The sequence below is a fragment of the Tursiops truncatus genome, chromosome 13, assembly GCF_011762595.2.
Source record: "Tursiops truncatus isolate mTurTru1 chromosome 13, mTurTru1.mat.Y, whole genome shotgun sequence".
NCBI classification, from domain to species: domain Eukaryota; kingdom Metazoa; phylum Chordata; class Mammalia; order Artiodactyla; family Delphinidae; genus Tursiops; species Tursiops truncatus.
Window position 1 is genome coordinate 3441976 of NC_047046.1, and position 14141 is coordinate 3456116.

The 14141-nt window shown below is 46.7% G+C and overlaps 1 protein-coding gene across 1 annotated transcript in view; it reads right to left on the reverse strand.

Annotated features, from left to right (window-relative positions):
- The window catches only part of TMEM132C (transmembrane protein 132C), a 374461-nt gene that overhangs the window by 116670 nt on the left and 243650 nt on the right, over positions 1-14141 (reverse strand). The window contains exon 3 of the mRNA XM_033837903.2: positions 10150-10296. Coding sequence (XP_033693794.2) covers positions 10150-10296 — 147 coding nt within the window. The remainder of the gene's footprint in view (positions 1-10149; positions 10297-14141) is intronic.

A 14141-nucleotide genomic window follows, 5' to 3' on the forward strand; every position in this document is an offset into this window, starting at 1 on the left:
AATCAACTGTTTCAGGACAGATGCTGAGAGATGTATTTACTTTATACATTTTCAGTTTGGGCTGGGGACCACACATCGGGCTGCGATGGGAGGAAGAAAACAGAAAACTTGTCATTCTGGCCATGAAAGGCTATAATGAGTCTGGGAAGGGCCTTCACGGTAAGAGGACAGCCTTTCAGCATCTCTTCATTTAGCAATCTCTTCCTTGTGGTGGGAGAAGCGAGGGCAGTGCTTAGAATCAGACAGAACAGGGTTCACATGGCCCTGAAATAGCTGGGCGAGGTTGGCAAGTAATTCAACCCCTCCGGGTACTCAGTGACCCAGTTTACCTTTGTGGTGTCATAACATCGCCCTCCAAACTCAGCGGCATAAAACGATCGTTTTAATGTGAATCAAGAATTCTGGAAGGCTCGGCTGGGTGGCTGGCTAGATGCCATCCTCTGCCTTGCTCAGGGCATACACAGGGAGAGCTGGCCTTCTCACAGCATAGCGGCCTCAGGGCATCAGGATGCTGACACGCTGCCTGCAGGCTCTTTGGTGACCTGGCTCTCAAAGTCACGTAGCATCACCTCTGCTCGCACACTGGTCGTCAGCCCGTCACTGAAGTCTACCCAGCTTCCAGGGGAGGAGACAAAGACTCCTTCTCTTAACGGGAGAGTAGTGGGATCCAGAGAGCAGGCCAGATGGGGACGTTGACAACACATCCATCGAGAACATTCTTGGAAAACACAACCTCTTGTACACAGGGCCATCATCGGAAGACTGATTATGTGAATATCACAGTAGGGTTTGGGGGAAATGGTGGTGTGTCCAGTGCATCCACCATCGTGCAGGCTCTCCCGGGTGCCTCGTCCTAGGCGCTGGTTTTGACCCCAGCAGCCACCCCTTCTCTGTGGAAGTATGCCGCTTTGCCTTGGACAGCAGGTGGCCTTCACTGTCGGCAGCCTCGATGGGACACTAAACCACGGATGCTCTACTTCTGTTTTTAATTATTTTTTTTAATTGAAGTATGGTTGGTTTACAATGTTTCAGGTGTACAACAAAGTGATTCACTTATACATATACATATATATATATATACGCACATATACATATGTATTCTTTTCGATTCGTTTCCCTTATAGGCTATTGCAAGCTACTGAGTGTACTTCCCTGTGCTATAGAGTAGGGCCTTGTTGTTCATCTATTTTATATAGAGTAGTGTGTATCTGTTAGTCCCAAATTCCCAATTTATCCCTCTCCCTCTTTCCTCTTCGGTAACCCTAAGTTTGTTTTATATGTCTGTGGGTCTATTTCCGTTTTGTGAATTCACTGGATCACTGTTTTAGATTCCCCATAAAAGTGGTATCATACGATATTTCTCTTCTTCTGTCTGACTTAACTTCACTTAATTATGGTTGATGCTCTGCTTCGAAACAGCACCAAGCAATGGAGAAACCCAATGGCCATTTCAGACGTCAGATCAAGTTCTGATGACAGAACCAGCTCTTGGGTCTCCAAGAAAAATCTCTTCTTCTCTCAGGCTGCTTCAAAGCCTATCGTCTACCTGTTCCCCCCCCCGCTCCCAGGGGCTTCCAGCAAATGCCCTTGGGAGAGTTTAGTTTCTATAAATCACAGGAAACACCAATAACCTCGACCATCAGGGCTTTAACCTTCGTCACAGCTGAAAGTGGGAGGAAAACAAACACTTCATGGAGCGCACACAGCGTGGATATCAATCAATTCTCTGCTGCAGATGTTGACACGAGTCTGCTGTGAGTTGAGGATGGGCCGAGTGGGGACGCTTTACACTTCTCCCTTTAGGGACCTGGCGTGCACGCTTCACCCCACTGATGGGGGGGTTTTCATTCGTGGGCGTTTGCCTAGCAGATTTTCTGTGCCATCTTTAAACAGCTCTTACAGAAAGAACTCAGTCTGGGCAATTGCCTTCAGGGAACAGCAGATTATCTTTGTGGATCATTCCCAGAAGCTCTGCTGAAACGGTTCACATTCAGCAGCTCTGAGCACGCTCGTGTCCCAGAATTCTCCGAAAACAAACAGCTGAGCAGAGCTGTGAATCTAAGGTCTGCGATCGAGGCTGCTAAAGTGAATCCTACTGGGCATCTTATTCTCCACGTCAATGGTCTTCGCTTTTGGAAAAGCCCTTCCCTTTTATGAGCTGCCTGACTGACCTGGTCTCCTTCGCTGCAGAGCACGCCTTAAGCGTACTGACTGAGGGGCTTGGGAGCTGTGGGCGGTGGCTGCCGTCCTGAGAAGAGGGAAGAGTGGGATGAGTACATTTGGTTTTTCTCCGGAAGTGCAAGGACCCAGAGGATGTCTTCCGTCTAGACCGGCTGGCTGGAGGATGCTGGCTGACCGACCACTACACTAGAAGCTGGGAAGGAGGAACCACCACGCCCCAGGCAGGTTCCTGGTAGGGCTGAAGCTTGATGAAAACCGAGGATGATCAAGGATAAGGTACAGGAGGAACAAGGAGAGTTCACAACACGTGCTGGAAGCACAGCAGTGTCATGACATGTTTAGAAGGCGTCATAGGTATGTGGTGACAGTGAAGGTGAGCTGAATCTCTGAAAGGCCTCGCCTCAGTTATAAATCCCTCTAAAGAGACACACAGTCCAGGCCCAGGAAGGCTATTTTGCTGCCAATCTGATGCCTTGAAGATACAGGCAATTAACCCCCTAAAAAAACAGGCACAGTTTTACCCAAAGGAATGTGCAACCGGTTCAAACCGGCCACTTTTGCACAATTCATTCACTGATGGACTGTTTTCCTGAACAATATTCCTTTTGGTTCATCTACACTGTGATTTTAAAAATCTGAGCAAATGTTTAAAAATCGGGAGATTTTTCTAGGACAGTCTGGATTTTCAGCTGTTCTAAAAAAATCCAGAGATCGGGCAACACGGGGCCTGCGTCCTCACCTGGGAAGGTTCCAGCGTCCCCCCTAAGTGGGTGCAGTCTGTCCTGCTCTCCACCTACCTCACCCGGAATGCAGGGCTAGCTGTCTGGCTCCTTTGTGTCTGCAGCCCCTGGTGAAATGGTCCGATTCCTGTGAGGGTCCCTGCTTGAGCCCTGCTGTGTGGGCAGCCTCTCAGCTTGCAGCTGACCACACACACCTGTAACGTAGATCTGCAAATCTCACCTGCAGCATCAAGACCCCTGCAGTCCCCCAGGAAGGGGGGTTGGGGAGGGACCATATAGCCATGGAAATGTGCACCGCTGATTTATGTACACGAAAGTGTTAGGAACAGACCGCCGAGATGCCCTACAACAGGGGGCTCTCAAAATAAATTAAGGTTTTTTTACTTAATAAGTTGTTAGGCAGCTAATGAACAAAACTAAGCTTGGGGCAGGCAAAGGGCTTTTGGCAACGTTAAGTTACGAAAGGGGATCTATCACAGGCTGACCCCTATATAAAAGTATTTATATGTATAATAATTGGTAATAGCTACGTAAGGTATGGAATGTGGTTTAAATGTGTTTTTTTAATACATTTTTTATGATTATAAAGGTGACATAGGGGCATTGAAGAAAATAAGGTTAATAAAAGATAAGGAAGAAAAATAAGGAGGAAAAAAAAAGAAAGTCTCCGTTTGGGGCTAGTGTATTTTTAACACCTCCTGGGTATTTGCTAATCCCTTTCTAACCCCAAGGTCAAGTGCAGAGCCTTCTGCTGGTAACACCAGCCAGCTAGCCATCAATAGTATTTGTTCATTTAAATTGTATTTGTTGACACTCGCCTTTAATTCATGCAGTGAAAATAAGCTTTTCCTATGTATTTATAGACATGAAGTTTATTTTAGAAGAAAACATTGTTAAAAAAAAAAAGCATTTGCACAAATATTCAAGTGGATGCTTTCGGAATGTCTTCATTTCTTTTCTTTATCTGCCCAACAGTGTGACTCTCAGTTCAGGAAACCATGGAGAAGAGTTACTGAAATAACATACACAAAGCATTTTGTAAACTGCCAGGAACTACGAAATACAGAGTATTATTTTGTATGTTGTCAAGCACTGTGAAACATACAGAATATTACTGTTATTTAAGTTTCTGTATTTGAGATACTATGTTTGCTTCCCCAGAGAGATCCAGTCCCCCCGAATGCTAATGTTTTAAAAATAAAACCTAATATGGAACTTTTAAAATGCACCGGTGAACCCATTTAAATACAGGCGTTCAGGAGATAACAGCACAGGTGTGCGTGGCCAGGTCGGGAGGCCTGCAGGTGGCACGCAGTGACCCTCAGTGGGGAGCGAGTCCTGCTCAGAACCCTGGAGGCTGCATCGCCAGTGTGGAGTTCCCTGTTAACTTCCAAGAATGCCCATCAACAGGCACATGAAAAGATGCTCAACATCACTAATCATCAGAGAAATGCAGATCAAAACCACAATGAGGTCCCACCTCACACCTGTTAGAATGGCCATCACCAAAAAGTCTACAAATAACAAACACTGGAGAGGGTGTGGAGAAAAGGGAACCCTCTACGCTGTTGGTGAGAATGTAAGTTGGTGCAGCCACTATGGAGAACAGTATGGAGGTTCCTCAGAAAACTAAAAATAGAGCTACCATATGATCCAGCAACACCACTCCTGGGCATATGCCCTGACAAAACTGTAATTCAAAAAGATACATGCACCCCTGTGTTCATAGCAGCACTATTCACAAGAGCCGAGACATGGAAGCAACCTAAATGCCCATCGACAGATGAATGGATAAAGGAGATGTGGTACATATATACAATGGAATACTACTCAGCCATTAAAAAGAATGAAATAATGCCATCTGCAGCAACACGGATGGACCGAGAGGTTATCATACTAAGTGAAGTAAGTCAGACAAAGACAAATACCATATGATACTACTTATATGTGGACCCTAAAATACGACACAATGAACTTATCTGTGAAACAGAAACAGATTCACAGACATAGAGAACAGACTTGTGGTTGCCAAGGGGGAGGGGGGGTGGGGGACGGGTGGATTGGGAGGTTGAGGCTAGCAGTTGTAAGCTATTCTACAGAGAATGGATAAACAACAAGGTCCTACTATACAACACTGGGAACTATATTTAATAACCTGTGAAAAACGATAATGGAAAAGAATATGAAAAAGAATATATATATATATGACTGAATCCCTTTGCTGTACAGAAGAAATTAACACAACATTGTAAATCAACTATATTTCAAAAAAAATAAGTAACTAAAATAAAAATTAAAAAAAAGAATGCCCATAGTTTAAAGAAAACCCTAATTTTTGGCGTTTCTCCTAAAGGAATGAACTTGGGAGAGTAAGACCCAGGGAAAGCTTAGGGCGAAAGCGTGGATTAGATAAAGGTGCAAGCCTGGGGTCGAGGGGAGCCCTGGGTAGGCTGTGCCCTCCCTCAATGTTGGGCTCACTTCCCAGGCTTTATGAAATTCTTGATCCCCAGATACTCAGACTAGCCCAGATCCCAGGTTTGAAAGAGATTCAGAAGGTGGAAGGGAGAGAAAAGAGCAAGGAGAAGATGCTTCCCAAGGAACGTATGCTCAGAGGACCACAACATGTGTTCCTGTGCTCAAACACGCCATCCACACCTTTTACCTTCTTTGCCTGCTGCCACAGAGGCATCTGCTTGGTGCTTGATTCACTTAAAGTCATGGGGTTCGGACAGGATATTAATTGCTTCCTTGGCCTCACAACCCAGAAGGGTGAAGCACAATCTAGTAGGGTGTGAGTCGATTCTGTGTGGTTGCCGAGATGCTCAGACTGCTAAAACGTTACTCTAGCGGGGGGTGGAAGCTAAATGCAGCACAGCTGGGTGTGTGTATGGCCCAGGTGCAATGTCTCTTCCTGGATCTGAGGGTGTACAGACATGGCTCCAGGACCAGAGTGCACAAGATCTTTCAGAGGTGCTGGGCCACAGGGGGAAATGCTCCATGAAACAGCTGTCCTGAAGGATGGTCTTCTCCCTCCCAACTGTACACAGAAGAGGCTGTTTCGCCAGGGAAGGAAGCAGAGGCCCTTATGTTTCTGAGAATCTCAAGTTGGGTTGAGCCAACAAGCTCGTGAGCTTGCGAGTGGTTCCTTCCCGAGTTGAGCCTTCAGGTGAGAAACCACTGAGCCTGGCTGACACCCTGACTGCAGCCTAGTGAGATACCCTCAAGAAGAGGACCCAGATAAGATGTGCCTGGATCTCTAACCCGCTGAAACTATGAGACAATAAACGTGTTGGATTTTTTTTTTTGCGGTACGCGGGCCTCTCACTGTTGTGGCCTCTCCCGTTGCGGAGCACAGGCTCCGGACGCGCAGGCTCAGTGGCCACGGCTCACGGGCCCAGCTGCTCCACGGCATGTGGGATCCTCCTGGACCGGGGCACGAAACTATGTCCCCTGCATCGGCAGGCAGACTCCCAACTACTGCGCCACCAGGGAAGCCCAAACGTGTTGTTTTAAATGTCTAAGTTTTGGGGACTTCCCTGATGGTGCAGTGGGTATGACTCCACGCTCCTGGGTGGGTTCGATCCCTGGTCGGGGAGCTAGATCCCGCATGCCGTAACTGAGAGTTCACATGCTGCCACAAAGATCCCACAGGCTGCAACTAAGACCCGGCGCAGCGAAAATAAATAAATAAGTATTTTAAAAAATGATGCTCTTTAAATAAATAAATAAACGTCTCAGTTTGGGGGTGTTTTCTTACAAAACACTAGACAACAAATACTCTTGGCCTGCGCTCTCCAGGCAGAGGGAAGTAAGCCCTCACATCCCTGTGAAGTTTGCACCTTCCATGTCATCAAAAGCCCTCATTTGAGCTGCGGTCCGTCTGTTCCTACGTGCTCCACAGGCTTTAGTTTCCTTGAAGACAGGGTCTGGACCTGCCTCAGTGGGTATCGACCTGGCACGGAGCATAGCACCTCAGACTTACGTGAACCAAGCAATGTTTTCTGAAAGTCCAGCTGAGGAAGTGAGTGAGCGGGGACATCCCTCCGTTGTGTGCTGGTAAACAGGCCTTCTGACCATGGCCAGAAGTCCTGGTTTGTGATGTTTGCCAATTGCCATGGTGTAAATACTGCCGGTCACCGCATGAGAGACTGGGGAGGAGATTCGAGCAATCCAATCGGCTCTCACAAGCTGGCACTGGATGGCTTCAGCACAACCCCGACCCCAGTCCTGACGTGGCGGCTCTTCCGCAAAGGCAACCATTACCTTCTAAGACATCATGTAAAGAAACCCGGGAGGACGCAGGGAATTCCAGGCCCTCACAACCACCCGGCCTGTGGCCAGTCTAACTCAAAGCAGTAAAAAAACCTCTAGAATTCAGAAGGAAGGAAACGCTGATTTTAAACCACAGTTCCCGCTACCATGACATCCAGCGCGGCTGACAGCGGAAAATCACACATGATGTTTACGATCTCCGCAAACACACCTGGTCCCAACGTCAAATTCCCAGAAGATCAGAACACACAGGGTTGCCACCAGGACTCTTCAGAACCTGCTCCCACACAGCAAAGCTTATCTCCCTCGCTTTGAGACTCCTTCTGACTGTGACATAAAGAACTATTTACACACACAAATCCATTGCCTGTTAATGAACACATTCCCTTTAACTTGCATGATCAACGCTAATCTTGTGGGTTAATTAGATTTTATGTGCATTTGATTCAGGAGATTTAATTTGACCTCTGATCTCGTGCTTAGAGCAAAGGACCCATGCATGCATTTCTTTCTAGCCACGTTTTCACATGGTGAAACGCCCAACACTCACCCCTCAGATGTACTAACAATCCTTCTTGGCGTCATGATACGGAAGGTTGGTGTTTGATCCAGGAAGCTGTTCAGGACACCAGATGTGTTTGCTGGCTACACACGGAAGGCAGGACTGAGGAAAGGGTCTTACAGATAAATGAACTGGGTGTTTCTATAAATTTATTTATTTAGTTAGTTTTGGCTGTGTTGGGTCTTCATTGCTGTGGGCAGGCTTCTCATTGCAGTGGCTTCTCTTGTGGCGGAGCACGGGCTCTAGGCGTGTAGGCTTCAGTAGCTGTGGCACGAGGGCTCAGTAGTTGTGGCTCGCGGGCTCTAGAGCGCAGGCTCACTAGTTGTGGCACACGGGCTTAGTTGCTCCGTGGCATGTGGGACCTTCCCGACCAGGGCTCGAACCCATGTCCCCTGCATTGGCAGGCGGGTTCTTAACCACTGCGCCACAAGGGAAGTCCTGAAAGAACTGGGTGTTTCTAAATGCAGTGGAGCATTTGTAGAGTTTTTCTGGGCAGGTTTGAAGAGTTCACTTAAGAAAATACATCCAGTAATGGAAGTGGATGTTTCTTCCTTGAGCACTCATCCCTTCAGGAAAATACACTGACAGACTGTATCAAGAGCCCTAAAAAACGATCTAACTTTTTGATTCTAAGAAGCCACCTCAAGCAAAAAGAGAAGTGGACAAAATTCGTGTGAAAGCTCGTTCGCTGCTGCATTATCTATGAAAATAAAACTTGGAAACAAATTAAATAGCTCGAACTAGGGATATGGTGATTTATGGAATGTTAAGTCTATGTGATGGAATCTTAACATACTTCTGAGGAATAGTTAATGTCAAAGGAAGATGTTATCAATATAAGTGAAATTATCTTAAGAATCTGGACATATATTATGATAGCAAATTTGTAAAATAAGTGAACCTACTACACGTTTACTATAGGCAGATGTTATCTATGCATTAAACAGGGGAAGAAAATGAATCAACGTTAGCAGTGGGTTATCCTTCGGTAGAAGAGATATTGATAAATTGTTTAAGTTTTGTCCTCATATAGTTGTTTTCACAAATATTCTAAAACGAGTATGTGTTGCTTTTATACACAGAAAGCAATTATGTTAAGTAATCTTCCAGAATGTCTGTCTAGACCGTCACATACCACCCCTATGCATCACCGCCACAGACTGTCACCTCCTGTCTTTAAAGTCCTCCTGACTGAAGACTGAGTCTAATCCTTTATGAATCTGACACCAATTCTGACGTGTGTCCTTTTTCTACTACCACCAAGTAATACTCTGACACCAGCTGGGTGTCCTACACTTCACCTCAGTTCTGACACTACCTACCTGGAGATCGTGTCCGATCCCACAGGTCAAGGGCTCAGTCCCACGAGACTGTCCCCACCTTCAGATGCCAGTCGCAAGTCCAGGTTGTCCCGTGTGCTTCTGACCCTCGGGCTAACGATTAGAGGCTATCATGACCCCCTCCTTGGGTTCCATTAATTTGCTGGAGCGGCTCACAGAACTCAGAGAAACATTTGACTCACCACCAGGTTACTGGTTATTATGAAAGGGTATAACTCAGGAAGAGCCGGTGACAGAGATGCACGGGGTAAGGCACGGTGAAAGCGGGCGGAGCTGCCATGCCCTCTCCAGGCGCCACTCTCCCCAAATCTCCACACCATCACCAACGCGGAAGCTCTCCAAAGCCAGTATTTTCGAGTTCTTACGGAGGCTTCATTAAATGGGCACCGTTGATTAACTCATTGGCCATTGGCTATTGAACTCAATCTCCAGTCTCCCTCTCGAACACGGAGGCCAGGGGTGGGACTGAAAGGTCCAACCCTCCTCCAATCACATGGTTGGTACCCTGCAACCCACATCTTAAGGTGACCTAGGAGGCTTTCCAAAAGTAACCTTATTAACGTAAACAGAAGACAGCTTTACGCTCTCATTCTGCGAAATTGCAACGGTTTTCAAAGCTCTATGCCAGGAACAGGGATGAAGACCAAATATGTATAAATCACAATATCACACCCTTTGCGCAAAGGACAGACACTCTGTAAGAAAGCAGCCTCTGATAAGCAAGGGCAACGGCAGGGCAACGGGAGATGACACAGCCTCGAGGACAAGAGTGCAGGTGAGGAGAATGAATAAGCCTCCGCAAAGCACAATAGACCGTGCAAACTAATTCCTGCTCCCAAACCCAAACAACAGACCCGCAGAATCAGCGCCCTGCCCTTCCTGCCAGAGATGCCAGAAGCTACAACAGGTGATGTAAGCGCCCCCAGATTCCAAGCCAAGGTGTAACAGCTCCGCTAAGCAGTGGTTACTGTGAGTCTAAGGCAGGGATCTTAGGCGGAGACCGGGTCATGGGACCCCGGGTCACCGACGCGGAGGGAGGGGTTCCCGCGCTTACCTGTTGCGCGCGCCGGGCGCCAGGCGTTGGCACACCAGGGCGGCGGTGGCGTGCTTGCCGCCGTTGCCCAGCTCTGGCTTGATGTCCCACTGGCGAGGCTCGCTGGTCCGCGTGCTCAAGATGTTCACCCCCTTCTTCACCTTGGCTCTGCGGGGACGAAGAGAGCAAGAAAGAGCTAAGAGATTACTGCCTCGGCCTTTCCAAATGCGCCCCGCCTCCGCTAAGCTGCGCGCGTTGCTTTCTTTTTCATTTTTCTGCTTTTTACATATCCGGTGGCACAGTCAGACGAGGGGCCTCAGAGGCGGAGGATGCCGGGGAATTGGCGACTGGAGTGAGAGAGGGATCTACCCACAGACCCAGGAATCACGGGACTTGCTGTTCAGGACTGAGGGTGAGGGAAAGCGGCCTCAGGCAGTCCCCAAACCAAGAAGTAGCTCAGCGGAGGGGTCAGGAGAAAAGCCAGCCTGCCCAGGCCAGTCATTCTCAGTCAGGGGCGACTGTGTCCTGCGGGGACACGTGGTGACGTCTGGAGACATTTTAGGTTGTCTCAACCGCGGGGAGAGTGCTGGCACCCGATGCACAGAACAGCCCTCCCTTCCCCAGCACAGACTTCCCCAGGCCAAAGGGCCCCAAATGCCCAGGTTCAGAAACCCTGGTGGAGGTGCACACACTGCTTTCTCCACTTTGTAGCTGTGTGACTTTGGGCAAATAATAACCTCTCTGGGCCTCACTTTCCTCCCCTGTAGATGGACATGGTAATGGTAACCCCCGGTATAAAGCTGTTGTGATGATGAAGTGTATTAACTCATATAAAGAGATCGGAACGCTGTCGAGTATACAACATGCACTTAATAAATGTTAGTTACGGTTTTATCAGTGCAGGCAGGTCCCCAACCCGCTTCACATGACTTGCTGGGTCTCCTCTGGGAACAAGCTCAGCCAGGGACTTTTTATTTATTTATTTTTTTGCGGTACACGGGCCTCTCACTGTTGTGGCCTCTCCCGTTGCGGAGCACAGGCTCCGGACGCGCAGGCTCAGCGGCCATGGCTCACGGGCCCAGCCGCTCCGCGGCATGTGGGATCTTCCCGGACCGGGGCACGAACCCCCGTCCCTTGCATCGGCAGGCGGGCTCCCAACCACTGCGCCACCAAGGAAGCCCCAGCCAGGGACTTTTTAAAAAGGCAAAGCAGTCCTCTTAGAACTGTTGTTTTAGCTATGTCTCTTAGCCTGTCTGAACCTCAGTTTTCTCATCAATAAACTGGTGAGAAAAAGATCGGACCGAACACATATACCTGCTTATCCTCTTTTCCCAAATCCCACTTAAAGGAGAGTCGAGGGGACTATTTAAGACCCGTGATGATGGGGAGAAAGGTGCAGCAAACGTAAACGATCTGGGGACCAGTAAGCTGATGTACAAGGGGGTAAAAGGGTCAGTGAACTTTCAAACTAAGTCGTGAGCCGTCCGCGAGAAAAGCTAAGAACGAGCAGTATTTATACCACGGAATCCCCCCATCTCAGGAACTGGTGGGACCACTAAAAGTTGGAGTCCAGGAGGGCTAAAATAAGGAGGATTAGCTAAAAGTATGTTTATGAAGCGGCCAGGTGCAAACACGCTTCCCTTTCCCTGTAACAGGGTGACTGCCAGACGCCATGTCGGGCCTGGGGGGCCATGAAGATTTGATACCATGACAAACACAGAGTCACTGCGTGACATCACGCACACTGAACGTTGAGATTCCTAGGCCTTTGTCCCCAAAGCTGGACCTTCACCTTCTAAGGAAAATACCAGATTCTAGACCATTCGGTCCTGACCCTGGTTACTGGTCCGACCAGCCAGCCAGGTTACTTTTCAGTGAAGTTTGTAGTCACCAAGGCCCATCTACGGGCTCAAAGCTTCTAATGGTTTTTAGTCCTTCATTTTTTTTTTTAATATGAGCAAACAAGAATCAAGAATCTTAGGACACTGATAAAGTTTCTACATGACATAGGGAACAAAACAGGCAAAAAAAAAAAAAGAAGAAAAAAGAAATCTGTAGAAAATAGAGCCTATGCAGGAAAGGCCACAATTAACAAAATACACAATCATTCACATTCACAGAGCCATCAGAGAAGATACTGCAATCATGAAACAAAAACAGATTGCTATTTAAAAAACCCAGAAAGGGAAAAATGAGCCCTTGGAAATTAAAGATATTATAGAAGAAATGGAAAATCAGTGGAATGGTTGATGGATAGAGTTGAGGACATTTGTCCTAGGAAGCAGAAAAAACCCCAAAGAAATGGAAGAGGATTACTTTGAGGTTCAACATCTGAACAATATAAAAAACACACAAAGGGAGAGTAGGAATCACCAATGATGTAATTCAAGAAATTTCCCCCAATGAAAGGATGTGAGTGTCCAGATTGGCAGGGCCTCCTGGGTGATGAACACATGGACCCACCCCAAGGCACAGGACTGATCCAGCTTAGGACACTGGGGACAGAGAGGTGAATTCTGCAATCCTCCAGACTGAAGAAAGAATCAGGGATCAGAATGGATTCAAGATTCACAACACACACTCTGGGAACCAGAAGGCGATGAAAAATATCTTCAAAAACCGGAGGGGAAATGATTTCCAACCTAGCATTTGATATCCAGCCTAATGATGAAGAAAATGTTTCCAGATACGCAAGTTCTCCAAAAATTTATTTCCTACATCCTTGCTCAGAAAACTACTTGAAGATGTGCTCCATCAAACAAGGGGGTAAATATAGAAAGAAATCATGAGACCCAGGAAATGAAGATCCAATGCATGACAGAGATGAACAGGAGGTTCATGGTGAATAGAGGTCCTGGATAACAGCTGAGCGCCAGCATGGAGAAATTCTGGCAACACGTCTTCAGGACACTGGAATTTTCCTGATAAATTTGATGTGAATGAATGTTCTAAGAGGAGATTTAGATAATCAGTAAAGAGTCTGGGGATAAATCAGAACAAAATAAACAGAAAATGAAGAAAAAGAATAAAACCAAATTAGTTTTTAATTCTGATGATAAAAAATCATTATGCAGAAAAGGAAAAGTCATCATCATTTAATACTTACTTTTACTGTGATTAGCATACGTACTTGTAATATTTTAAACACTGATTATTAATCTAGACAAAATACGATTATTATTTTGCAGGGATGGAGACATAGGAAGGAGTCGGGGAGAAAAGAGAGAAAGATCCTTATTTTTCATAGTGGGAAATTTATAGACAGTGCCTAAAACTAAAAAAAAACAACAATGAAGAGGTATCAGCCTTACTTACTATGTCATTTAGTGATATGGACATAAATACCAAAGTAAGAATTTTGCCTCTGTACCAGGAGAAAGGCAGTGGAAGGGAACAGACTACTGCAGCATTTCTTTAAAAATAACTTTTAATTTTGAAATACTTTGATAGTTTGAGATTAACATGAAGTTGCACAAAATATAGAGTTCTCATATACCCAAGCTGCCCCTGTAATGCTCTCTTATGTCATCATACATTGTCAAAACCAGGAAACTGGCATTGCTACCAGGCTATGAACTCATGTTCAGACCTTGTTTAGATTTCACCTGTTTTCACGTGCATTTTTTAAAAAAATTTATTTTATTGAAGTATAGTTGATTTACAATGTTAATTTCTGCTGCATAGCAAAGTGATTCCGTTATGCTATGTATATACGTGTGTAATATACATTCTTTTCCATTATGAATATGGAATACATTCATATTCTTTTCCATGATGTTTCATCACAGGCTGGTGAATAGAGTTCCCTGTGCTCTACAGTAGGACCTTGTCTTGTTTATCCATCCTATATATAAAAGCTTATGGGCTTCCCTGGTGGCGCAGTGGTTGAGAGTCCGCTTGCCGATGCAGGGGACGCGGGTTCGTGCCCCGGTCCGGGAAGATCCCACGTGCCGCGGAGCGGCTGGGCCCGTGAGTCATGGCCGCTGAGCCTGCGCGTCCGGAGCCTGTGCTCC